The sequence below is a fragment of the Myotis yumanensis genome, unplaced genomic scaffold (assembly GCF_028538775.1).
Source record: "Myotis yumanensis isolate MYYU_CA2020_CCGP unplaced genomic scaffold, mMyoYum1.0.hap1 SCAF_13, whole genome shotgun sequence".
NCBI lineage: Eukaryota > Metazoa > Chordata > Mammalia > Chiroptera > Vespertilionidae > Myotis > Myotis yumanensis.
Window position 1 is genome coordinate 26,700,019 of NW_027223764.1, and position 27,981 is coordinate 26,727,999.

A 27,981-nucleotide genomic window follows, 5' to 3' on the forward strand; every position below is an offset into this window, starting at 1 on the left:
GTGTCTCAGCTCGGATGCCACAGTATAAAGGGAGTCAAGGTAGAGGAGGAAGCAGGACACTGACCACACAGAGCTTCCCCTATAATCAACCATCATCTTAGCAACCAGCTTCACTGCCTCAGGCCTAAATCCTTCTGCAGTTGCGTTAGTCTATGGAATACCATTTTCCATGATGACCTTGTGAGTTTGTTGGCAGTGTTTCCCCAAGTGTAGGCTATGTACCACAGGAGCTATGATATATTTTAGCAGATACACAAGTATGGTATTAAATAGCATTGAATCACATAGTATGAGAGTTAGTCCCTGTATTAGTTTGCTATGGCTGCTGTAACAAATTACCAGAAACTTAGTGGCTTAAAAATCATGTGAGTTTATTCTCTTACAGTTCTGAAGATCAGAAATCTAAGATCAAGGTGTAGGGCTGCATTCCTTATGGAAACTTCTGGGAGAATCTGTTTCCTTCCCTTTTCCAGATTCCAGAGGCGGCCAGAATTCCTTGACTCAGTGCATCACTCCAGCTTCTTGTTGTTTCACTGTCATATTTTCTGACTTTGACTTTCCTGCCTCCCTCTTATGGGGACCCCTGTAAGTACTTTGATCCCACTCAGATAACCCAGGATAAACTTCTCACCTCAAGTTTCTTAACTACCTTAACTTTGTCACATCTGCAACGTCTCTTTTGTCATATAAGGGGGTAGGGTTAGCTTCTTGAAGTAGGACATGGACATCTTTGGGGGCCATGATACATCCTACCAAAGACTCACTGTCAAATTTCTTTCAATCTTCTGAGCGCAAGGAGGAAGCCAAACTCTGGTTTATGTCTTTGTTTCTAGCACTTGCCAATCTCCCTTTCAAATCAAGAGGGCATGTTTACCAAAAAGAAGGCAGTTCTAAAACTCAGGGGCCTTGACTAGTCATGGCATCTAGAAATTTTATTATCAATTATTTGCTTTTCATTGTTACAGTTCATGTTTATCTTCAAGTTGGGGTAAATAATACCTTTTCCTCCCATTTATAGTAGCTCCAAAAAGGTTTTTTTAAAATATAAATAAGCAAATTGAGTCTGAGACTTGTAAAAGCAGTATCATAGGTGGCATGCAGGTATGGCTCAGGTGAGTGAGGAATGTGAATGACTAGTTTGGGAGAACACCAACCTACTTACAATTAGGCAAGAATGGGGATGTTTAGGGATAATTCTGCTCCATGCTTAGCACTACATGAGGCTTGCCTTGAGGAATTTTCCTTTCTGTCTCTTGTTTGGTTCTGTAGGTGGGTGAATCAGCAAGACAGGGAGAAAGATCTTCCTCCTTGTTCATGAAGAATGCAAATCACCAGTGGAAAATCTGTGGGATACCATTGATTGGGGGATGTTCTCCTTGAGACTCCTTGACAAGGGAACATTCAGCAATATCAACAAGGTGGAGGATGCTGGAGTAGACCTCACTGCTGATTATTCTTTTTCCCAAAGCCTCCTGGGGTTGAGAGCAAGCTTTAATGGAAAAGTGGATGTATTGTAGTTAGGAATATGTCTTCATCAAATCTAGGATTTTACTGTACATCCGTTGAGGAGCATCAAGGCCCCAGATGAAATCAATGTGGTTCCAATCTGGCAATAGCTGGAAGTAACGGAGATTCCTGATTTGGGGGAGTATCCTGGCCACATCCTGGATTGTTATAAGGACATCATTTCCACCAACCCAAATAGCAGTAGGCACTGTCATGGCAGTCAAGTCATACAGTGGGGGACGACTCTATGGGGGAGAAAGAAAGGACATTCATGAGAGGAAGCTCCTCACAGAAACAACTGAATTCAAATAAGTAGAGAGGCTACCAAGTCGGTATCTACCAAGTCAATTGTTCAGTCAGGCACTGAGGGAAATAGGAAGGAAACATGCAATGCTTCTTATCTTCAGGAGTTTGAAGACACAGGCAAGATAACCAAACACACATTTGTATGCAAAATAAGGTATGTTAAATGCTATAAAACACTCTGTAAAGACAATCAAAGTGAAGACAAAGAAGAAGTTATTTCCAGTTGGAGGCTTCATATACAAAGAAGTCATTTGAGATGACTCTTGAGTGATGGTTGGAATTTGACAGATAGGAAGGAGGGTGGGAGGGCTTCCTAGGAGGCAGGAAGAGCCTGTATGCCATGGTCAGGAATGGCAAGCTGTCCAGTGTATACCCAGAGAAGAAAACATTTGAAAGAATATTGTAGGATATAAGATTGGAGACAGACAGTCAAAGTCTAAATGCCAGGCTAGGGTATTTGGACATGTTTCAGAAGTTTTGGGGACAAAGCAGGTTCATTTCTCAAAGCAGGTTCATTTCTGTCTTAAGAGGCCTGTATGAACATGAGTTTGTGAAATGACTTGAAGAAAGGATGGTTCCTGAAAAAATCTAGTCAAGCAATATGGATGGTCCACAGAAGGAGATAATTAAAATTATGGAGATGGCTAACTTCTCCAAGGAAGAGAGATACTAGTGTAGAGATGTTAAGAATCTTGGGAAATGCTGACAGTTGGACAGTGGTGGGAAACAGAGAGTAGCCAGTGTAGAGGACAAAGAGAGCAAACAAAAAGGGAAAGAAAAAAATCAGAAATCATTGCGTTACAAAATCCAAGTTAGGGGAGTAAGTTGCAAGGAAACTATTGTAACTGTTTGTTTTTCATGAGGTACAGGAGCTCTTTGAAGAGAATAAAAGGAGTAAGAGTAAAGAAGGGATGAAAAGAAATGAGGGTCAAGGGCACATGCAGGTGAACTTGGAAAATAAGAGGATCTTCATTTTCTGAGAGAGAAAAGATAGCTAGAATCAAGGGGCCAGAGACATTTTCAGGTGGTAAGAGGGAGGTTAAGAAATTCTACTCATGCAACAAATAAATATCGAGGGCTCAGTAAACGCCAGGTACTCTGCTAGGTGAGAAAACATTGGTGAACAAAAGAGAAGGTAATCCCTATCCTCATGGAGCTTGCATGGGTTAATCCTCTTATTCCCGAAAAAATATAGAGTAGGCACAGAGATTGTGCTGGAAACTTAAGAAGAGGGCAAACTGATAAAATTAGAATGTAATAAAAATTGACTTCAAATTGAAATGGAATTTTTGGACTGGAACCTGGATTGTTTGTCCGCCGGAATTGAAGATTGAATCCACAGACAGAAAGTGATTTAGCAAAGGTGGAGATCTATTGAAGAACAAGTACAGACTCCCACATGGGGAGAGGGAAAGAGTCCCACAGAATGGACTCCCAAGTAGGGAGGGGGAAAGGGTCCCAATGAGTTCTTTTTCCCTATGGCTTACAAAGGCTGCAGATCCTGATGCCTTGATATCACCTCTGATTGGCCACTATTCCCGTAGACTGGTTACTATACTAACCCCTGGGCTCTAAGGTTGAGCCTCACATGGGACATGTGAGGTTCTCCCTCCCTCCTTCCTTATTGTTTTCCTATTCCCCCCTGGGCTCTCTTCTTCTGCTTCTGGATGAAGGGCTTCCTTCTCTTTATTTTATAAATATAGACCTTTTGCTGTTCCCAGCTCCCTCATTCTATGGAAATATACTGGTTGCAGCTTTTCAGCTTTCCCATTCTATGGAAATATACCTTCTGCTGCTCTGCAACCCTGTGCTTCCTCCATGGTCCCCTTAGTTTCCAAAATTTCTAAAATCTCCTAAACCTGTCTTATTTACCCCTAAAATTCCTGTTTCAAAATGATCTAAAATCACACACAAATAAAAGAGGATCAGCCTGGATAAATTCTAAGGACATTTACACTATCACATACTTATCACATTGTACACTTCAATCTTAAAATTTCATTTGCTGATTTTACCTTAATAAAGCTGAAAAGAAGAACTTTATTATAATGGTTTTAACTGTGATATATTTTGTTCCATTTTCTTTTAAAAGTAAACAATATAACCCAGCTGGCATGACTTAGTGGTTGAGCATCAACCTATAAACCAGGAGGTCACGGTTAGATTCCCGATCAGGGCACATGCTCTGGTTGTAGGCCTGATCCTCAGTGGGATGCATACAAGAGACACCCAATCAATGATTCTCTTTCATAACTGATGTTTTTTTTTTCTCTTTCTCCCTCTCTGAAATCAATAAAAATAGATATTAAAAAAGTAAACAATATATAACCCGCTTAATAAAAATAATGGATGACAGCAGAAGTATGTAAAATCCAAAATAGAGCCTCCTTTACTCCATCATGTCCATTTACTTCACCCTTTCTTTCCTCCCCTCTCTGAGGATAATAACTTTAACATTTGTTAGGTGGGGTTTTTTTTTCTGACCCTTTTCTAAGCATTTGTGAATATATATAGTTTGAGTGGTAGGAGAAAAGTTTTTGGGTAATGGAAATGTTCTATAGTATCTTGATTGTGTTGTGGTTACACAAATGAATATATTTGTCAAAGTTCATTGACTTGCACATGTAAAATCAGTGAATTTTATTGTATGTAAACAACACCATAATCAAGCAGTTAAAAATAATAAGAATATGCATAGCTCTTATAGTTGTCTTAAAAGCTAGGAGAATCATTTCTCTAACAATTCAATATATTATTGAGAAATAACTGGTCTGATTGACTGTTTTGATGGTCAGAAACAGCCTAATTAATGTGGGTTTGCATTAAGAATAGCTTTAAATATGTCAGTCTTGGAAAACATTGAAAAATTTTAATTTCATGGGTTTAGTTCAAACAGAGAAGCCCAGCTCCTGACTTTGAGAAAAGAAATGATGGCAACAACATTGGTTAAAGCACAGGAGGGCCAAAGGAATCTATAGATTTGGATGTGTAACGTTAGAAGGAGGAAGATGCCTTAAGACAAGTCTTCATGGTGGGTAATACTTTTTTAATGTTCATGTTGTATCCAAATTCTTGGTGTTAGTATCAAGAAATGTGTATTCATTTACTCTGTAAATTTGTGTAGATTTTTGTAAAACAATTTTCACTATTATGCAGCCATTAAGATTATGTTAAAAAACACCTCAGTAACATTGGTTATGTCTTGCTATTACCATACTAAAAGAAATGCTAAAAGCTGTGTAAGAGCAGTAATGCTGAGAAGACTGGAATGAATGCAACAAAATATTGATATATCTAGTTATCTCTGGGTGGAGGGGTTATAAATTATTTAATTTCCTTAGCATATGCTTCCTTTTTTCCCCTAGATTTTTCACAATGAATACATATCAAAATCACAAAATTTTCAAAAAGCTCTATCTATCCATGTGAATGCCACCAATTGCCAGGCAGGATTCTTCTCACTCTCAAATAACTTATTTTTACAATGTCTCAAAACCACCCTTCTGGAGGCATTCTGAATAACTCACCTGATTGTAGTGACGCATGTTCTCAGCTTCACTTCCCCAGTCATAAGCTCTGAATTCATCAGATCGGTAAAGCTGAAATAAATGTGTGTGTTTTTTAGTAATATAATATTCAGAATCATTAATGTTAACAGCAAATCTTAGAAAAACACTGTACACTAGAAAGAAAATAAGGCTTCCCAGCCAGTAAAAGATGGTAGTGACAAAGTCATGGGTTAATGACAAAGTCACTACCTGTTTTTACTGTGAAAAACAAGGGAGAGAGAGAGAGAGAGAGAGAGAGAGAGAGAGAGAGAGAGAGAGAAGTGATCTCCCGTGGTTTGTAGGATAAGCTAATGGAAAACCAAAACTCATTAGGGAGAAGTCATATTCCTCTCTCTGGGGAAGGCTCCGATTCCTGAGGTTTTCCCAGCTTACCTATTGCTTTAGCTCAGGGCCTCTCTTACAAGCTCTGATTTAAGATGGGAATTATTTATGTTACCTACTTGTTCTGCACCATATTTTGTCATTTCTCTTAAAACCCAGGGAAATCAGACCATTTAAGATGTGACAAGGACAAAATGGAAGCCAGCTGGTAAAGTTCTTAGAGGAGGCCTGTTAACTCTGTCCTTTCACATATAATGAAAATAGGAATGAGAATGGTTTTCCATGACAAAGTCACTACCTGCTTTATATGGAGGATGTTCTGTATTGACGATCCGGTGGGAGAGTGTGACATGTACACGTCCATTCGACTCTGAAGGGAAATAAACCACATGTTACAGCAAGAATCACCCACAGAAATAAACTATGCCTTTCAAAAACAGAAAACAATTCAGCTAAAACTTAGTAAACAAATACTGGGGGTTTTGAAAATATCTATGTGAATCATCTAGATAAGTCTGAAATTTTGTCAGACACTTGAACATGAGTGAGCTATGGGCTGACCAGTGGCATGGGTTGCTTGAGAGCAAACCTGCATCAGCTCTGAAACTATAAGATAATTTGTTTACTTTGAAGTAAAAGAAGCAAGAATGGACATCATGGAGGAAAGGTGCAATGTGCAAGTGTGCCTAGACACACTATTGCAGATCAGTAGATCAAAAATACCTAAACTTCAGGATCTAACTCTGTTAATTATAATCTTTGTGACTTTGAGCGAGTTATTTAACATCTCTAAGTTTCTGTATTGTCATCTATTAAATGAAGATAATGAAAATCACACTACCAATTTGGTGGGCTCTTATGAAGATAAAATAAAATATTACAAAAGAAAAGCTAACAAACAATCATTTATATGTGCACTGTTCTTCGATCTTTGTAAACATTATAGAGATACAATAGTAATCATAATTTTATATCTGAGAATATCATAAAACTAATCAAGGGAACTATTAAAAAATCTTTACTTTTGAATAAGTAGGCTTTGAATAATGGCTCCTCATGGTTTTTGGTCTAACACAACTTAGCTTCTTAACAAATAGGAGTAGGGTGGGTTGATAGACAAGCGTTTGGGACTAGCTTTACTAGTCTCATTTGGCTGCCATTTGGAATATGACAGAGCTAACTATCCAACCACATTCCTCTGCAGATGCCAACTCTTCCTCCTCCTCCTTGAATTCTCAGTAACAGGAAACAAAGAGTTGATGAAACAGGACTGCTGCTTCTTCATAGAAAAGGGATTCCTTTTCCATTCTGTTCTGTCTTTTAAGTTCTAAGTTAACTGATGAGATTCATTTGAGGCCAGAGTCATCCAACATGTGAGGGTACACACAAAATAAGTTCAATGCTTATATGTGCTTTTTCACTTCTTTTTGAGAATTTTATTTTATTTTTAAAATTTTTATTAAATTTATTGACGTGACATTGGGTAATAGGGTCAAATAGGTTTCAAATGTACATTTCTATGATACATGACCTGTATGTTGCATTGTGTGCCCACCACCCAAAGTCAAATAATCTTCTGTCACCATATATTTGACCCCCTTTGCTGTCCCTCCTTCCCCCTTCCCTCTGGTAACCATCATGCTGTTGTCTGTCTGTGTCTACGACTCTCAGTTTCATTCTAGGATTTTATTTTTAATGCACTATATTAATTGTAAGATCAAACTCACGGTAGTAAGTGATGGCTGATTATGAACATGTGAAACTACTACCTATTGTGGAACATTCATTTTCCTAAACTTAATCAGGGATGGAAGGTTGAAGCTGCCTATTTATTCTTTTTCCCAGTCTTCACATTCATAGGCTATTGAATTCCTAATCTATGGATAGCAAGCAAACCTCTGCATGTAAGAGCTTAGAATACCATATTAATTTATGCAGAGTAATAGATACATCAAACTAAATCAAAGGAAAGCTGGAATTTCTCAAAACATCCAACGGTCCCATAATCCTTATACATACCATATTCAGATTGTCCCTGATGAATCCTGCCCATAAGTCCATTACTTTACGACATAGCACCAATAATATTTTATTGTTGCACATTGTGGCAAAAGGTGGCTTCTCTGACTTATCTGTTAAAAAGACACCTTTGGTACCAAAAAATTTCTGTAAAAGTAAAAAAAAAAAAATGATTCTTTTCAAGAATTGTTTCAAACTTTTTGACATTCTCATCATCCCAGAAATAAGGATTCTTTTTTTTTTTTTTTTTTTTTTTCGCTTACAGTATTACAAAGGGTATTACATAAGTGTCCTTTTTTCCCCCCCGCCCTTGACAAACCCCTACCCTCCCTTACCCCCCAGTGTCTTATGTCCATTAGTTATGCTTATATGCATGCATACAAGTCCTTCGGTTGAACTCTTACTCCCCTCCCTCCTGCCCCCCAACTCTCTCTGGCCTTCCCACTGCAGTTTGACAATCAGTTTGAGGCAGCTCTGCCTCTGTATCTATTATTGTTCAAAAGTTTGTAATGGTCTTTATTATCCATGAATGAGTGAGATCATGTGGTATTTTTCCTTCATTGACTGGGTTGTTTCACTTAGCATAATGCTCTCCAGTTCCATCCATGATGTTGCAAATGGTAGGAGTTCCTTCTTTTTAACAGCAGCATAGTATTCCATCGTGTAGATGTACCACAGTTTTCTAATCCATTCATCTACTGATGGGCACTTAGGCTGTTTCCAGATCTTAGCTATGGTGAATTGTGCTGCTATGAACATCTGGTTACATATATCCTTTCTGATTGGTGTTTCTGGTTTCTTGGGATATATTCCTAGTAGTGGGATCACAGGGTCAAATGGGAGTTCCATTTCCAATTTTTTGAGGAACCTCCATACTGCCTTCCATAGTGGCTGCACCAGTCTGCATTCCCACCAGCAGTGCACAAGTGTTCCTTTTTCTCCACATCCTCTCCAGCACTTCTCGTTTGTTGATTTGTTGATGGTGGCCATTCTGACAGGTGTGAGATGGTACCTCATTGTTGTTTTGATTTGCATCTCTCGGATGATTAGTGACTTTGAGCATGTTTTCATATGTCTCTTGGCTTTCTGAATGTCCTCTTTTGAAAGGTGTCTATTTAGATCCTTTGCCCATTTTTTGATTGGATTGTTTATCTTCTTTTTGTTAAGTTGTATGAGTTCCCTATAAATTTTGGAGATTAAGCCCTTATCAGATATGACGTTGGCAAATATGTTTTCCCAAGAGGTGGGTTTTCTTGTTGTTTTGTTGATGGTTTCTTTTGCTGTGCAGAAGCTTTTTATTTTGATGTAGTCCCATTTGTTCAGTTTCTCTTTAATTTCAACTGCCCTAGGAGCTGTATCAGTGAAGAAATTGTTTTGGCATAAGTCTGAGATTTTGTTGCCTTTGTATTCTTCTAGAATTTTTATGGTTTCCTGTCGTACATTTAAGTCCTTTATCCATTTTGAGTTTATTCTTGTGTATGGTGTAAGTTGGTGGTCTAGTTTCATTTTCTTGCATATATCTGTCCAATTTTCCCAACACCATTTATTGAAGAGACTATCTTGGCTCCATTGTATGTTCTTGCCTCCTTTGTCAAAAATTAATTGAGCATATTGGTTCGGGCTAATTTCTGGACTCTCTATTCTATTCCACTGGTCTATATGTCTGTTCTTGTGCCAGTACCAGGCAGTTTTGAGAACAGTGGCTTTGTAATACAGTTTGATATCTGGCATTGAGATCCCACCTACTTTGTTCTTTCTCAGGATCGCTGCAGCTATTCGGGGTCTTTTTTTATTCCAGATGAATTTTTGGAGAGTTCGTTCTAGATCTTTGAAGAAGGGCATTGGTATTTTAATGGGAAGTGCGTTGAATGTATAGATTGCTTTGGGTAGTATGGACATTTTAATGATGTTGATTCTACCAATCCAAGAACATGGTATGTTCTTCCATCTGTTTATGTCTTCATCTATCTCTTTTTTCAACGTCCTGTAGTTTTCTGAGTAGAGGTCTTTAACCTCTTTAGTTAAGTTTATTCCTAGGTATCTTAATTTTTTTGGTGCGATGGTAAATGGGATTGTTTTTCTAATCTCTCTTTCTGAAAGTTCACTCTTGGTGTATAGAAATGCCTCAGATTTCTTGGGGTTAATTTTGTATCCTGCTACATTGCCAAATTCATGTATTAAGTCTAGTAGCTTTTTGATGGAGTCTCTAGGGTTTTGTATGTATAATATCATGTCATCTGCAAATAAGGACAGTTTTACTTCCTCTTTTCCAATTTGGATGCCTTTTATTTCTTCTTCTTGCCTAATTGCAATGGCTAATACTTCCAGTACTATGTTGAACAGGAGTGGTGAGAGTGGGCATCCCTGTCTTGTTCCTGTTCTTAGGGGAAATGGTGTTAGTTTTTGTCCATTGAGTATGATGTTGGCTGTGGGCCTGTCATATATGGCTTTTATTATGTTGAGGTATGATCCTTCTATTCCCACCTTTCTGAGAGTTTTTATCAAAAATGGGTGTTGGATTTTGTCGAATGCTTTTTCTGCATCAATTGATATGACCATGTGGTTTTTTTCTTTTAATTTGTTTATGTGATGTATCACATTTATTGATTTACGGATGTTGTACCATCCTTGCATCTCTGGGATAAATCCTACTTGGTCATGGTGTATGATCCTTCTGATGTACTGCTGGATCCGATTTGCTAAGATTTTGTTGAGGATTTTGGCATCTATGTTCATGAGGGATATTGGCCTGTAATTCTCTTTCATTGTGATGTCTTTACCTGGTTTTGGTATTAGGGTGATGCTGGCTTCATAGAATGAGCTTGGAAGTGTTCCTTCCTCTTGAATTTTTTGTAGTAGTCTGAGGAGGGTAGGTTTTAGTTCTTCCTTGAATGTTTGGTAGAACTCCCCTGTGAAGCCGTCTGGCCCTGGGCTTTTGTTTGCTGGAAGCTTTCTGATGACTGCTTCAATTTCTTCCATAGTTATTGGCCTATTGAGGTTTTTAGATTCTTCCTGATTGAGTTTTGGAATGTTGTATTTTTCTAGGAATTTGTCCATTTCCTCCAGGTTGTCTAGTTTGTTGGAGTAGAGTTGCCCGTAGTATTGTTTAACAATCATTTGTATTTCTGTGGGGTCTGTTGTTATTTCGCCTCTATCATTTCTGATTTGGTTTATTTGGGACCTTTCTCTTTGCTTCTTGGTGAGCCTGGCGAGGGGTTTGTCAATCTTGTTTATCCTTTCAAAGAACCAGCTCTTGGTTTCATTGATTTTCTGTATTGTTTTTTTGGTCTCTATGTCATTGATTTCTGCTCTAATCTTTATTATCTCCTTCCTTCTGCTCACTCTGGGGTTTTCTTGTTGCTCTCTTTCTAATTCTTTGAGTTGTAGAGTTAGATGATTAACTACCATTTTTTCTTGTTTTTTAAGATAGGCCTGTAGAGCTATAAACTTCCCTCTCAAGACTGCTTTCATTGTGTCCCAGAGGTTTTGGATTGTTGTGTTTTCATTGTCATTAGTGTCCAGGATGTTTTTAATTTCTTCTTTGATGTCATCGGTAACCCAATCAATATTTAATAACATGCTATTCAGCTTCCAAGTGTTTGAGTATTTTGGGTTGTTTTTATTGTAGTTTATTTCTAACATTATGCCATCGTGGTCTGAGAAGATGCTTATTATGATCTCAATCTTCTTGAATTTGTGGAGACTTTGCTTGTGGCCCAATATGTGGTCTATTTTTGAATATGTCCCATGAGCACCTGAGAGGAATGTATATTCCGCAGCTGTGGGGTGTAGTGTTCTGAAGATGTCAATTAAGTCCATCTGATCTAGTGAGTCATTTAGGATTGCTGTTTCTTTGCTGATTGTTTGTCTAGCGGATTTATCCAGTGATGTCAATGGTGTATTAAAGTCCCCTACTATGATTGTGTTATTGTCGATATCTCCTCTGATATCTTCCAGAAGTTTTCTTATGTATGTGGGTGCTCCTGCATTGGGTGCATATATGTTTACCAGGGTTATATCTTCTTGTTGTATTGATCCCTTTAGTATTATGAAGTGGCCTTCCTTATCTCTGGTTATGGCCTTCACTTTGAGATGTATTTTGTCAGATATAAGTATTGCTACCCCAGCTTTCTTTTCCTTTCCATTTGCGTGAAAGATATTTTTCCATCCCTTCACTTTCAGTCTGTGTGAGTCCTTTCCAATGAGGTGGGTCTCTTGTAGACAGCAGATGTATGGGTCATGTTTTTTTATCCATTCAGCCACTCGATGTCTTTTATTTGGAGCATTTAGTCCATTTACATTTAAAGTTATTATTGAAAGGTACTTGTTTGTAGCCATTTCTTTTTTGTGTGTGTGTGTGGCTGTTTTCTTTCTGAGCTTGATATTTCTTCTTTTACACCAGTCCCTTTAGCATTTCTTGCATGGCTGGCTTGGTGGTGATAAACTCCCTTAGCCCTTTTTTGTCTGTGAAGCTTCTTATTTCCCCTTCAATTTTGAATGATAGCCTTGCTGGATAGAGTATTCTTGGATTCAGTCCTTTGCTTTGCATCACTTTGTAGATTTCCGTCCATTCTTTTCTGGCCTGATGTGTTTCTGTTGAGAAATCATTTGATAATCTAATGGGAGATCCCTTGTATGTTACTTTCCGTCTCTCTCTTGCAGCCTGTAAGATTCTCTCTTTATCCTGAACATTTGCCATGGTAATTATGATGTGTCTTGGTGTGGGTCTTTTCGGGTTCACCTTGTTTGGGACTCTCTGGGCTTGTGTGACTTTTTTCTTCCCCACCTCAGGGAAGTTTTCTGATATTATTTCTTCGAATAGGTTTTCTAATCCATGTTCATCTTTCTGTTGTTCTGGCACCCCTATTATTCGTATGTTGCTTCGTTTCATGTTGTCCCAAAGTTCCCTTAGGCTCTCCTCCTGTCTTTTAATTTTTTTCTCCATTTGCAGTACAGTTTGAGTGTGTTTTGCTTCCTTGTCTTCTAATTCACTGATTCGGTCCTCCGCTTCTCCCAGTCTACTATTGATACTTTCAATGGTGTTTTTTATTGCAGCTAAGTCGCTCTTCATTTCTTCTTGGGACTTACTTAAGTTGTTGATTTTTTCATCTGTTTCTTCTAGCTTCTTGCATACGTAGTTGAGTTTTTCATCTGTTTCTTCTTGCTTCTTGAACATCCGGTGCATGTACTCTAGGAACCTTACTCTGAATTCTTTTTCCGTCATGTTGCATATCTCTGTCTCACTTAGCTGCTTTTCTGGCGAGTCCTCCTTTTCTTTCCTTTGGGGGTTTCTTTGTCTACCCATGTTTGATCTCACTGACATTACTAGTTGTTGAATCGTTCAGTGGCTGGACCCTGGGTGGCAGTGGCTGCTCCCTGGGTGGCAGTGGCTCCTCGGTCTGTGGTTGCTCCTTGGGCGGTTGTGGTAGCAGCGGCTCCTCTGTTGATAGCAGGGCCTCTGATGGGTGCTGTTCACAGTTGTGGTGGCTCTTCTGGCTGGTGGAGGGAGGCTTCAGACGCAGCAACTGTTCCCCAGGCAGAGCGTGTGGTGATCAGGAGGCCGCTGTTGCTTGAATCTTTCCGTGGAGGGGTGCAGGTCTTCCCTTGGCTCTTGCAGTCGCGCTGTTTGCGAATCGTTGCCTCCGGGTTAGTAGCCGATCTCTGGATGCTGGTAAACGCTGCCTGAGATGGCGCGGTCTCGCCGCTGCGCTGGCGCCCAGAGGGAGGTTTCAGCCTCAATCTCTAACCATCCGCATTTTTTAGGAGTTTTCTGTCTTTCCTGGCTGCAGACTGTCTCTCAGCTGAACCTCCCCAGCTTCGAAATAAGGATTCTTGAGGAACAATTTGTATTTGCTCTTGCAGTCAAGGAGACCAAGTCATTCAGGCAAAGGAACTATGATACTTATGAATCCATCTGCACCCAGGGAAGATCACCAGGCGTAATTTATAAGGAGATTGCAGTGAGCACCCTCAACCCCAAATTCGCTTCTTCATGGTGAAGCTTCTCTGTATTCTGTCATTGTAGTCTGGAAATCAGTAATTGACTTCATCTTTAATATCATTGGCAAGAAAGGCAGAATATTTCTCCTTAAGGTTAAATATTGCCGTAAATAAGAAGGAAAAGTAGGATTTTCCCTATTACCCATGTGCACATTGTTTTTCTAGGAGTGTCCCAGATTAGCTAGTGCTTATGCTGAAAAGTAGAGAATGCCACTGGACAGAAAGGGAGGTGGCATGTTAGAGCTTGGGAAAGTAAGATTGGGTGGGGAATCTCTGATGAGAGGACTGGAGCTTCTCTGGGCAACAGATATTATCAAGTGCCAGGCGAGGTCAGGGAATGCGACTTACAGTGGCAGGAAACTTGACAGTAGGGGATATGAAACAGATAAGCCAGGGACAATATTTGCCTCAGACCCAATCTTTGTAGGCAAAGCAATATATATGTAAAACTGGTGATAGAGGTGTCTCTCTGATTTTAACTAATTTGTCTGTTCAATCTGTTCAAATATAGGAAACATCCAACACTGATATCAATACACTTTGCAGTAGAACTATCAACCACACAAAAGGGAAGTTATATTACTTGAGCTCAAGTAGATAATACAATCAAACTATTACCAAACCAATCATTAGGCCCTATGGAAATTCTTCCTTGTCTTAGCTCAACAAACAATGGTTTTCCATATCTATTTCTCCACCATAAACCAGGGTCTCTTCTTATATATGAATTACTGTGATACCCTAATTGGTCTTGACCTCACTTTGGCCAAAATTGATTTTATCCTTCACCCCAAATTTAAGGTGCAATCTTGGTAAAATACTATGTTCATTGTGCCAATGACCTTTTTAAAGAAACAAAAGGCAAATAGAAAAATAATTTAAATTGATAAAATTCCAAAACCACAATTAGCAATCAAACTGCTTTTCCAATCCTTGGAAAATAACCAATAAATATTCAAAGAAATAATTGAGTTGTAAGACAATTAGGCTTTATAATCATAGTTTTAGTAAATTACAACAAGTTGCCATATTCATGTTTAACATCAAAGTCAGGATATCAGTGACCATACGAAACTAGAAAACTGTCTTCCATTTGGACATTGCAAGTTCATTGACCAGCCCAGTGGAACAAGAATGGAACAAGAAAACATGAATGGACTTTAAGCTGACATAGCACTCAGCACAGCTAGCAGTTCTGATATATAGTCAAGTCTGTTAATGATTGAGTGTAGTAACTTGTATATGACAGCTGTAGATAGTGTGGTACAGACTCGCACACACACGGACACACACACAAATAAGCACCTGGTTGCAGATTCTGGTTTCCACAGATTTCATCTAAACTTCCTACTTTTACTTCATCACAGACTTTAAAATAATGAGTATCTATGATCCAAAATGAGACCCTCAAGTACATTTTGGTGAAATGGGGAGCCTACCTTGATTACAGAACTTGGAAGTAGAAAAAAACTGGTAAAAATACCCTTGGGGTATTTGAATGAGGCCACAGGACTCAAGGCAAAATTCATTTTGATTCTCTGTGCCACTTCAGGCATGGTGGAAAAGGCTGCAAACCCTGAGAGAACAGGAGACAAGACACGCTTGTAAAAATGAGAACTGCACAATGTCTCTATTAAGAAAAGTAGGGACTCTGTCATTTTTATCCATCTATTGCCATGATCTTGGGAATGAATTGGGAGACTCTTCTGAGTCTCTGCAAAGAGAATCTGCATTCAGTCCTCTCTGCTCTCAAGTCTTCTTCTTCTTCTTCTTTTTTTTAAAATACTGGACAGTGTAACTGGGTTGGGGAAAGTGAGGGATAAGCTGCTACTGGCAAGTGAACTATGGACAACCTCACTTTCAAAGCCTGGAGGAACTTCTGGCAATATTGTCATTTTGCCCCCAACGCTGAGGTGCTAGAATGAGTCCAGAGCTTCCAGAAGTAAAGAATCAGTTCCTGGGAGGTGACTCACGAAGAAGGCCTTTCTGCAGTATCATCGAGTGATTCCAGTTTTCCTTTCTCACAATGGAATGAGATTTCATTGCTCTCACTGCTTCACCAGATGCTTACCAACCCTCCAGAATTCTTTTCCTGCTTTCAAGAGAGAAGGGGATTTCCCTCGGTCCTCTGTGGTCCCAGGAAGAACCAGGTGTGTCCATTTGTTCTGAACTTTAAGTAATAGCATTGCACCCATTGCTAGCCCTGTGAGCGTGAGGAGATCAGCACTACACAGAAGAAGCTCCGAGGAGTTTCTGTGTATTTTGGTTCTCCAAGGTGCCTTCTTGGCCCCCCTCCATTGTGTGTGTGTGTGTGTGTGTGTGTGTGTGTTTCCATAGCAGAAGCTTCTACCCCCCACCACACCCCCGCCGCCCCACCCGAAATTCTTATTGAAACTGTCCTGGCCAAAAAAAAAAAAAAAAAAGAGCTGACTTTGTATCAGTTGATACAAAAACTCTGAAACAGACATAATACTTCCCCCTAGAAGACTTCTGTAGTTTTTTTTGCCCACACTAACTCCGGAGCCTTATTATCACTTAATGAGTTGGGGCCTTGGTAGCTAAGTGTCTTGCAAACAGTGGGCCTTTCCCACAAAACAAAAATTGCTCTGCCCCGTATGCAAATAATACTCACTAAAAAATGTTATGCCCTGAATGCGATGCAGATCACTGATGATCAAATTTTCTGCTCTCCTTGAAGAGCACATATAAGAGCATATCCTGTAAAAGTCCTACTCACTTTTCTGGACTCCACTCCAGTCATTCCTGCTCCATCCGAAGCCGAAGCACCTTATGGATGAAGTCTAACTGACCTGGTTTAACCTGGGTTCTGCCTCTTACTTGCTAACAGACCTCAAATAATCCACTTAATTTCTTTGAATGTATGTTTCCTCTTCTGGGAGACAGAAATAATAACAGAAAGTTTTAAAGAGAGATATTTTGGGAAAGCTCCTAAACACAGGGTCCTAAACCCAGTAAATGTTCACTAAATGTTAGCTTTGATAGTACAATTATTTACTTGTTAGTAGCAGTTATTATTTTTTTGGGGGGGGGGGATCTCCTATTAGTTCTTTGATACCCTTATAGAATGCCCTCTGATGCTCACTGCCTATTCTAAGCTTGTAAGCTGCTGATCAATATAAAGCAATGATAAATATATATTTTCTGTTGATAATAATGGAGACTACTGTAAGAATGTTTACTGTCTCTTGCACAGTTTCACCCATACTTAAATAGTTTTAACGTAGCCCAATCTCTTAAAATTGGAAACTTCAGTGGAAGATCACTAGCAAATTCACATTTTTAACTGTATAGATCCCTTTACATTTTTATTTGGAACTAGATTATTGATCCTCCCACTCAAAAAAAAAAGATCTAGGAAATCATTTAAAAGTATGTTTTAAAAGAGCAGAGCCTTTGGACTTTTAAAAAAATTCTACATAGTTCTTATATTTAATTGGTATTCCATATTATATTATACACTAAATGGATATTTCCACTTGATTTATTTTAGTAAACTTTCATGTTCCAACTCAAAAAAAAATAATCATATCTTTTCAATTTGTTCAAATATAAATGTAAGTTCCTCCCTTTTATTTATTTTTAAAAAATTCCATGTGGGTTGTGAGGAAGGTATGATTATATTCTTCAGGGATTATTTTATGTCATTAGGCTTTACATTTTCAGCTCAGAGGGAGTATAGAAACTTATTTTTTGATACTTCTTTGGATTTGGTGTACATGTTATTCTGGGAAATTACATCACCATTACAAATGTGTAGTTATGGTCAGAAACGAAGGAGATATTTGGCCGATGTACAGTCTCTGAAATTCAGGTTTATAGCCTCTTAGGGCACTGGGATTATGTGCTAAGAAAGGACAGAGAATCAAGGACACTATTAATGGCAGTAACTCTGTTCCAGTTTAAAGGTGAACTCTTACAAGACTCTGACCCTTGTAAAACACTGACCTTTGTAAACATACCTATTGTAGTGCCAAGTGAATGTCCAACAAAATACAACTTCTCCTGCCCAGTTTTATTTACAATGAAGTCTATTATGCTCGGGAGATCATATTTGGCCATTTCATCAAAACTGCAAAATAAAACAGGGTCTTATAAATACTCCCAACTAAGTTTGAAACTCGGAGCATTTGATCACATTTTTTACACTTACTTGGTGTATATTTCATTATTTATCCAGTTACATGTAGGCTATTATAACTTTTGTTTACTGCATTCACATGGGTTACTTTCTAATAACAGGAATGATTTCTAGACTTGTGTATAGTGTCTGAAGTTCAGTCTTATTTCTCCTCTTCACTTCCTTCCATTGTGTTTGCTTCACTTCCCTTCCCCCGTCCCCCAATCTAGTTTGCATGCCACTCCTTTAGACTCCCCCAGGGAACTTAAGACTCTCAGGGCCATTTTAATGCCCCACTTTGGAAACAGAATTGGTTGTAAATCACGATCGCATGTACTAGTTTTTGATAGCACCTGCTATAAGGAAGTCATTAAGGTTGGATAGTATTAAAGAAATGACTCTGGCTGCAATTAGTTGTTGCTGTTATGAACATTTCTATCTATATAAAGGAACATATATATTCAACATATACCAAAATCTTACAGTACCAGTTCAGCTAGTATTGATACAGGAGAACAATTGGTACATAACATTTAGTTGAGTCAGGTATCCCATGATTTAGAGGACTGTTTTAATAAACAACATGTGAGGAAATATCTAGGTTGATACTCCCAAGTATGGGAGTTGTGATACCTTACAGTAAACAAGATCCTAGCTCCCAGCCAAGGACCAGTGACACAAAATATTTCCCAGTGTTCACCACACTGCTCGAAAGCTCTGACTCTAACAATTTATTCTAACCTTCCTTTCTTCTCAACCTGCCAGTGGATTCTGAGTATTTCATTACTTTGCATATGACAGTGAACTTAGGCCTATGAAGGAAAGCCTACTGTGGGCACCAGCTTGTCCTCTGGTGACCCCAGAAACACTTTCACTAAAAGAAACACTCAGCATATCAAAAGATTCTTCTCCATTGCCCATTAACAAAGTTTTAAAGATCTCAAATTAGAATTTTCTAAAATGGTATTCTAGCCTGGCCTGCATGGCTCAGTGGTTGAACGTCAACCTACGAACCTGGGGGTCACAGTCCAATTCCAGGTGGTCAGGGCACATGCCTGGGTTGTGGGCCCAATCCCTAGTCAAGGTAGAGCAGAAGGCAGTTAATCAATGATTCTTCCTTATCATTGATCTCTCTCTCTCTCTCTCTCTCTCTTTCTCTCTCTCTCTCCCTTCCTTTCAGAAATTCATAAAAATATATTTAAAAACAAAACAAAAAATAGTATTCTATAAAATTCAACCATAGTTTCTCTAAAAAAAAATTTAGTACTGATACACATCATTGTGAAATTGATTGGCTGTCCAAAAGAAAGGACTTGTATTAGCAGCACTAGAATGAATAGAAAATTTGTGAGGGCAGGGACATTGTTCCCTTTTGTATGCTCAGAGCCTAGAATAGTGCATATATTAGGCACTAAATAAATATGGATTGACTGCATACATTGGTCATAAGAATTCCTGTGCTGTCCTTTGGGACATACTTTTAATGTATAGCATTGGATAAAATTGGATGTTAAAATAATCTTGTTAAAATGATATAATTTGACTATGGGAGAATCAGTGGAAATCAAAGCTTCTTGCTATTTCTGACTTTTGAGATGTTAGTAGGAACTACAAGGAACTGTGACTTCAAAGGTCATAGATTATTAATATCATTCACACTATTATATTCAAAATTGTCTCAAACTTGACACAGTTTACCTAAAGGCCCAGTATTTTTCTTCAGTCACTGACAGTGTTTTGTGTTTTCTTGACCAAACATTTCCCCGACTGTTCCCCAGCCAGACATCGTAACCTGCATCTGCGAGAATGAATCCAAGGCTTCCATTGGCATAATTCTTAAGCCAGGAGGAATTGTCTATAAACAGGGCATGCTGCATGTACACAACAGGCCGGGGACCTGAAGCGAGGGAGGAAAAGAGAGACAACAGAGATAGGTAGTTAATGAGAAAATAGTTTATGATAAATAGAGCATCTCAGGAACATGATAGAAATGTGTGTGTGTGCGTGCGTGTGCACACCACACACACACACACACACATACACTCACACACCATACCAGAAAAAGCAAAAACCAAAAACACCATTCACCTTTTCCCTGTCATTAGTGTAGAACTTTAGGAGCACAAAGCAAATTTCTTGAGCAAATACTGTGTACCTGGTGTTATGGCCATTGGCTGACATGCTCGAGCCTATTAAATTCTTACAATAACTCTATAAATTAGTTACTATTTTGAGGATCCTCATTGCACAGGTGTGGAAACTAAGACTTAAGATGATTAAGTAACTTTCCCAAGGGGTCACCCAGCTAACAAGGTACTGAGTCAGGACTCAAGCTGGGCTCTATTTCATGCCAAAGCATGTGCTTGTAACTGCTGTGCTCTATGATTTCACATTTATATGTCTTCTGGGTTTGGCTTACAGCGACATGGAAGCGATCATGTTTAATGGAGTCCTATGCCTCTTCCAGTCCTTCCTTTAGGGAAGAAGAGGGGGTGAGTATAAATGAACAATCACTAATTTCTCACCAAGCTTCTAACCAAACACCCAGCCTCCACCCACGGAAGAACATTTGGAAATTATAATAGTAAAATCAGCTCAACACCCCTCTGCCAACTCTCAAATTCCCAATGGATAGAGTATTCATTGGGGGAGATGAGAAGGACCAGGGTAAAATGTTAAATTATAATTTAATTGTTAAGAGCACAGGCTCTGGAGTCAGGTGGCCTGGGGTTGGATCCTGGTTCTGTCACTTGCTATTTGTGTGACTTCAAGTCTATTTCATAACCTGCTTGCCTCAGTTTCATCATCAGTAAAGTAACGATTAATAGTACTAGTAACGATTAATAGTATTGACCTCATAGGTTTGCTAAGAGTGATACTCCTGAGAAATGACTTTTAATTCCAAATCTTCCCAAATTCTTCCTCCTGAAGCAAAACCTTTCCTTGAAAAAGTTTCCCCCTTTTGTATTTCATAGTTCCCGCTCCCCCACTCCTGAAAAAGATTTGGTTGCCAGATTTAGCCAAAAGCAAACAAACAAACAAAAGTGATAAATAAAAAGACCTGGGGCCCTATTAAATTTGAATAAAACAATGAGTAACTTTTTCATCTGATTTCTATATACTCAAGTGAGACATATACAAAAGCCTGCTTGTTGTTTATGAAATTCAACTTTAACTAGGTGTCTCGTGTTTTGTCAGGTAATCCCACTCACATCACACTCTCCCCACTTTTAAAAAACTCTTGAATTACAGATTTCTTTCTGAGGGGGAGAAAGTGTCAAACAACATGATTAAAGCGGCCTCTGAATGTGGGTGGTGGGGGAGATGATGCAGAGTAGTCACTGAGGCTTTGCAGAGATTTTGCTTGCTCTTCTCTCTTCCTCTTCAGAGGTTTTGCAGTTCTAGTTTCCCCTCTGCTTGTGCATGGCTGGCTCCTCATTCTAGAACAAGGCCATATTAACCCCATGCTCTTTCATTCCACAAACCATCTGTCTCTTAGATCAGAGCATGTGTGAATGTTAAAGTTTTCTCTCCTGGAAGAAGTTTCGGAAATGCCAATCATTAAGTTAAACTTTTATCATGAAGAGGATGGTCTATTGATCCTAGTGAGGGCCAGACATACTCTTTCGGGGCACCCCACAACCAACTTTATACAACCCAACAAATCCCTTTCCAACGGTGAGGAAATCCACTTTCTTGGAATACAGAAGTTCATCACCTGGAAAATCAGTAATGAGCTTACAAAACATAGGCTCCACCTTTGCCTTTACACCCAAACAAGCAAGCCTAGTTGCTGTCAACAAGATCAGTCTTGTCCTTGCTATTTTTAGGTTCTTGGCAGTCTTCTGAGAATTAGAAAAGAATGAGACTCCCTGCTAACCATTTAAAGACTAATGCAAAAATTCAAAAAATGTTCGATATATCAGTCACTCTCTTAAAGAAAAGCCAGCACTAAATTTTAGTTTTATCCAATCCTTATCAGGAAGGGCACAACTTGTACCTGCACTCCTAGTATCTCTTCGCCCGTGAGGAATTCTGTTGACACTGAGGATGTACCCATCTTGAGTGATAACTTCATACTCTTCATTGGGGTAGCCATTATAGGTGATGATTTCACTCTGGCCAGTGAAAACACAGGCATTAGCTAAACATTTTCTAGAAAGGTTATCAAAAGAAACTAGAACAAAGTATCTGTTGTAAGCTTATCAGGGTGAATTATCTGTAATCTGTAGCCCCAGGTAACTATAAAATTAATTTATTAAATAAAGTATTGATAAAAAATAAGTAGAATATTAGAAAATGTCTATTATTGATATTTCTTTAGTGGGGGGGGGGAGATAATATTTAGCATTGACCCATTCTTTTGACAAACTATATTCTCAAGTCAATTGTCTTTGAGGTCTTTCTTGGTTTAAAGATAATAAGATCACAGGCCAATAGAGAGCAGTTATAAATATCATCCAGGTGGCTTAAAATATAAATTATTAATATTATTAAAAATATAAGTTTTCTTTAAAAATACAGTTCTGCTTTGCATGACTAGAAAGTATTATTTATTCAGCCAAAAGAGCAGGCCAACCTAGCTTGACTTTTGGAGAAATATTAAAAATCACCCGTTTTAGCCCTAGCTGGTTTAGCTCAGTGGATAGAGCATCGGCCTGTGGACTGAAGGGTCCTGGGTTCGATTCTGGTCAAGGGCACTTGCCCGGATTGCAGGCTTGATCCCCAGTAGGAGGCATGAAGGAGGCAGCAGATCAATGATTCACTGTCATCATTGATGTTTCTATCTCTCTCCCTCTCCCTTCCTCTCTGAAATTAATAAAAAAATATTTTTAAAAAATAGCCTGTTTTATCTGTTTTCTTATCAGAGATTTTCAGCTCTAACAGGACTTTTAATAATTTTATAACCTATTATCTGCTTTATTTGGTGTTCTTTGGAATTTTCCATGACTTACAGTATTCATCCACGTTTCAGGATTCGCTTCTCTTTCCAAATTAAAGATTTTATCAGCATTTAAAGTTTCACAAATCAAACAGGTTGTTGTTAAAAACAGCCACATCATTGGAATGCCTGATATAAAACATTTAATAATTACAGATTAATTTTATACATCAGAGTTGATTAATGAAATGAAAATAGTACCCTAATAAAAATGTGACTAACACCCTGAGAAAGTGTGGAAGAGAACAAGTACAGCCACCTAACTCTGAGCATTATTGAACTATTTTTTTCACACAAAAACTACCTTGAAATAGCCCACTTCTGAAAATAAAATGAATTTAGTTTAGTGTGAAGACTTATTTTTATCTCTTATTTTAATGAAAAATTTTCAATTATTTTAAGTCTTTGTTCACCTGAGATTTTCCAGAACACCTAGAGACTCAGAAGACATATTTCCACACCCTGGAAAAGCTGAAAGTGGAGGTACCCTATAGTCTAGCTCACCACTCCACAGAGCAAACAAGAACTGAAGCTCCAAACACACAAACAAGCTGGCGCTAAGTTTCTACTGGTGTGACTACTTCTCTTGTGGACACCCAATGGCAAACGTTAAATGAACGTGCAATTTGTCCTCTTGGCATTGCTTAAATCATGTCTTTTCAAAGTAGGACAACGTCATCTCAGTGTAAGCACTCATTATATGAGAGCTCCAACGGCATGAGATTGAAGTCCAGTCTCTGGACTTCACAAGATTCTTAACCTTGGGCAAGTTATTTTTAGTGGCTTTGTCTCTTGGTTTCCTTGATGGTAGCGGATAATAACATTACATGGTTATAAGGAAGATTACAGGGTTAGAGAGAGGATTAAGTGACACATAGAACACTAAGCGCAGTGTAAGCTCTTTCATCGCTTAGTGTAAGAAGGAGTGAGAGAGGAATAGCAGAGAGCCTTGGCTATAACAAATTAATGACTGACTTCTAGAAATTCAGAATTTACTTTTGAAATTAAATACTTTCCGTACACTTGCTATCTGGTTAAGACAGTTTTATATCTGTAAGTGGTATATAATTTACAACATTTTTGAAATAAATAACAGCTAATATCTATTGAATGTTTGGCCTGTGCCAGGCACTGTTCTAATCACTTCTCATTTGTTATTTAAACCTCAAAGAAACTCCATGAGGTAGCTCCTGTTATTATCCTCATTTTATCAATGAAAAAGACAAAGGCTGAAAGAAACTTAAGATCTGCCCAAGGTCACAGGGCCAACAGGTGACAGAAGAACTACGACAAGAACACAGGCAGCCTCACTGAAGAGCCCTTACAACCTGATTTTCAAGCCAACTGCCTCCTGGTTGTGATAAATCTTGATTTTACCTGCTACTGAGGACTCCTGTGGATTAGGAACTTCTGATCTTCGGCATGTGACATCAGGCTGAAGAATGAGATACGGTTGCAGTGATAGTAAGAAGTCAGACAGATGAGAGACAGGAAACCCGGGGAAATGGGGAAACCTTGGACTATGATACACACCCAGGGCGTCTTCCCAGTCACCAAATGCCACAATGCACTTGTGGGTTGGGAAATAATGGTCTATATGATGCCAAATAACCAGTTTGACTGAATCCTCATGTTTCCATTGTCTATTGTTGTTGGGAGGGTTCAGCAACATTTTGAAACCAATGAGTCAAATGGGGAAGTAAAATGTATTCAGGATCCTTATACATAAGATAAGACATAATACTAACTACCTCCTCAACCCCACAGCATTACTGTGACGATCAAATGACACAATGTATAGTTGACCCTTGAACAACATGGGTTTGAACTGGGTGGGTCCACCTATATGCGGATATTTTTCAAAAAATATTGTAAATGCATTTTCTCTTTCTTAATAACATTTTCTTTTCTCTAGATTACTTTATAGTAAAAACACAGTATATAATGCCTCTAATGTGCAAAATATGTACTAATCAATGTTTATGTTATCAGTAAGGCTTCCTGTCATTAGTAGGCTATTAGTAGTTAAGTTTTTGGGGCGTCAAGTAATAGATTTTTGACTAGGTAAGGGTTCAGCACCCCTAACTCCCTTGTTGTTCAAGGGTCAACTATATGTGACAGTACTGATGTCAACCACCTAGTGCAGCGATTTTCAACTTGTGTGCCTCAAGAATTTTTAAAACACACAATACCTCACTAGTCAGTCAGGACACTGACCTCACTTTTCATACATTGTCAAATTAAAAAGCAACAACAGCCAACACAACAATAGCCATCTGGTATGAATGCCCTATCCTGAACCATAAATACTTAGGTTATATAACAGAGTTGCATCTTATTGGTCACGTCACATAATAAGGTTGTCTCTGATTGGTTAATTCTTGGTACTAGAAATCCTTATGGTATACATGTATAGGCACCTGATTTTTTAGTCACTCTGAAGCAGAAAGGGCAGACTATTACTAATACTTTTTTGTGAATAAATAAAAATTATACTTATTTTTTGTCAGATTGGCAAAAAATATATTTTTGGGTGTGTCGCAGAATTTTAGTAATTAGTTTATGTGTGCCATGAGATGACAAAGTTGAAATCACTGATCTAGTGTGCAGGGATGTGATTGATTGTACCTAAACTGACAAGGTGAGGCCATCCTGACTCCCAACTCTTAAGTCCAGGAAAAGTTTGGAACTAGCAGTGTGGCAGAGAAAACAGACTCATATTGCTAAAGGGATTCAACCTGTTGCCAACCTTGGCAGCAACCATTGTGGGAGCTAATCTACAAACAGACTCTGCCTTAAACAGGTAGAGCTGAAGACCTGAGGAGAATAAAGACAATTTAGCGTTATGCCCCACCTGAAATACTAGATAATGGAGGTGTATGTGATTGAATTTTTCACTTCACTTTGCATGCCTGTAGAGTACACACAATCATTACATTTTGTTCATTTTCCAACAGGAAGAAGGCTTACATTGCTACTAAGCATGATACAGGAGTTTCAATTTTATTAGTTTGGACTCATTCTCAAATACTTTCAAAAACAAAAATATTATTCATATTTGTCCAAATCCTAAGATCTGTTCCACTGTGTGAGAAATTTTATGCCATTTAAACAAATGTGGTGTGAAAGGAAACACTCAGCTTGCTGGACTAAGTGGAAAGATTATGTAGCAGCCCATACTCAGTATTTGATGAGGGACTCAACCATGCTTTGCCATTGTGGACAGTACAATGGTAGAAGTGTGTAGACTTGTCTGGAATCTCTCATGGGTTATGACTCTAAAACAACCCTTTCCAACAAAACTTCAATGGACTCTTTGGAGAGTTCTAGGAAGCACATTATTATTATCATTATTAATGTTGATTTGTTGCCATGACTCAATGTGGAAATAGCATGAATATGGTTAAACTGCTCAGGTTTTTTCAAATTGTAGATCAGCTTAAATCTCAGAAGAATTTCAATGCTATTGCCTCTTTATATTCCTTCCTCAACTCTGAAGATTATCTGAGGATTATTTAAATAATCTGGAGAATTCTTCCAATTCTTTTATTTGACAGATACAAGGCCATATCAAATAAATAAAGCTAATTTTTCCACAATGTTTTCATCATTCTTATTACAATGTAAGTTTGCTACTTTAGTAATGATTTAATATATTGAAATGATTTAAAATGAAATACATTGAAACTTCTTCCTTGGCTCTGTGAAATATCAAATGATGGCTCCTACTTTCTAGAACAGCAGTTCTCAACCTGTGGGTCGCGATCCCTTTGGGGGTTGAACAACCCTTTCACAGGGGTCGCCTAAATATATCTTGCATATCAGATATTTACATTATGATTCATAACAGTAGCAAAATTACAGTTATGAAGTAGCAATGAAAATAATTTTATGGTTGGGGGTCACCACAACATGAGGAACTGTATTAAAGGGTCGCGGCATTAGGAAGGTTGAGAACCACTGCTCTAGAAGCTCAAATTTCCCGTTTTTTGTTTGTTTTTTTGCTTTGTTGTTGTTGTTTGTTTTTCATAAAGCTAGATGATATTAGAGCTGGAAAGGAATGTTGGCCAAAATGTAGATTAAGGAGCAGCCTTTCAGAAGTCCTGTGGTATTTCTGATATCTTGACCCAAGGATCATATCACAGCCTCAGCAAATTGTTTAATGATGGCTGCCCAGTTAATTATCAAGATGGCTGAAAATACATGGTTGAACATAGATCCTTGACCTTGGTATCTATCTGTGAAAATAGTTCTTATTTTTCTCCCAATGTTCTAATTCAAAATATATTTGCTATTAAGTATCATCTTTTTGTCTGTATGTTCGCTTCTTTTCCCCCAAAGACTGCCTTTTAGTAACACATGACTGTTTCAAAGGGGGCATAATTTTCCCTTGCACACAACTCAAAGTTTAAAAAATATTAGGCATAACCAACAAAATAGAAACTAAGTATTTGGAAAAAGGAATAATTCGAAACCTTACAAATTGAGACAAATTTTGCCTTGGAGGAAAAGACTGTGTATGAACAGGACCACAGAATTTGTTGCCAGCTAACTAGATAATTTATGTAATTCTTTATGCATACTAAAATTCAAACAGGATGCAACAAAGCTGTGTGTGTGTGTGTGTGTGTGTGTGTAAGATGATTGATTAGCACATTTTGGCATTAGGAAAGGCATTTTAAATTATATTTCAAATTTTTATTTCTTTACCCATAAAGTAAAGTTGTCAATGTTCATGATATCTATAAGAAACAGTGTTGTTCTTGAGATTACCTATTAGAGTGGAGCATGTTCTCTTTAGTGTTGGTATCAATGCATCTCAATTTCAGCTCCACTACACTAGACCCATCTTCAAATACAGTACAGCTATGATAAAAAAAAAAAAAGTAGAAGAGAGAAATGACAAATAAAAAATTCTATCCATCATAAATGAGTGAACTATTGAAGGTTTTTAAAAAGAGGCCATAACAAGCTAAATGAATATTTATCCACCCCAAACCAAAATGCTCAAAAGAAAGATCACTTACATTTAAAGAGAAGTTATTACCAAGAGTGCTGGTTATTGCTTGTGATGACATCCACGACCCGCAGTGGCAGGATCAGGACACTACCGGTGGAAAAGGTCAAAGCTTTGTGAGAATGAAGAGGAAGGACCATACCATAGTGGGAGGAAATTTATA

At 38.3% G+C, this 27,981-nt stretch overlaps 1 protein-coding gene across 3 annotated transcripts; it reads right to left on the reverse strand.

Annotated features, from left to right (window-relative positions):
• Positions 1 to 346: 346 nt before the first annotated feature.
• LIPN (lipase family member N) lies at positions 347 to 27,981 on the reverse strand. 3 transcript variants are annotated; one of them, XM_070432749.1, is made up of 11 exons: positions 27,829 to 27,981; positions 24,179 to 24,236; positions 22,815 to 22,930; positions 21,860 to 21,977; positions 19,591 to 19,756; positions 17,702 to 17,811; positions 15,161 to 15,297; positions 7,722 to 7,868; positions 6,001 to 6,072; positions 5,340 to 5,411; positions 347 to 1,751 (listed from the first exon to the last, which is right to left on the reverse strand). In XM_070432749.1, exons 1-11 carry the CDS (start codon positions 27,877 to 27,879, stop codon positions 1,518 to 1,520), a joined length of 1,281 nt encoding a protein of 426 aa, XP_070288850.1. In that variant the 5' UTR covers positions 27,880 to 27,981; the 3' UTR covers positions 347 to 1,517. The 3 variants fall into 3 exon arrangements, with proteins under 3 accessions (XP_070288850.1, XP_070288849.1, XP_070288851.1); XM_070432748.1 differs by having other exon boundaries at positions 19,558 to 19,756; XM_070432750.1 differs by lacking the exon at positions 24,179 to 24,236 and having other exon boundaries at positions 19,558 to 19,756; positions 27,829 to 27,898.

Bases quoted from the DNA above. Each gene is read 5' to 3' on its own strand.
- LIPN (XM_070432748.1), bottom strand. From the start codon at position 27,879: ATGTCATCACAAGCAATAACCAGCACTCTTGGTAATAACTTCTCTTTA. The intron at 7,869-15,160 runs GTAGGCTCCCCA...TTACTTTTACAG, and splicing joins TTCCAAGTTCTGTAATCAAG to AAATTTTTTGGTACCAAAGG. The intron at 1,752-5,339 runs GTGAGTTATTCA...TCTCCCCCATAG, and splicing joins ACATGCGTCACTACAATCAG to AGTCGTCCCCCACTGTATGA.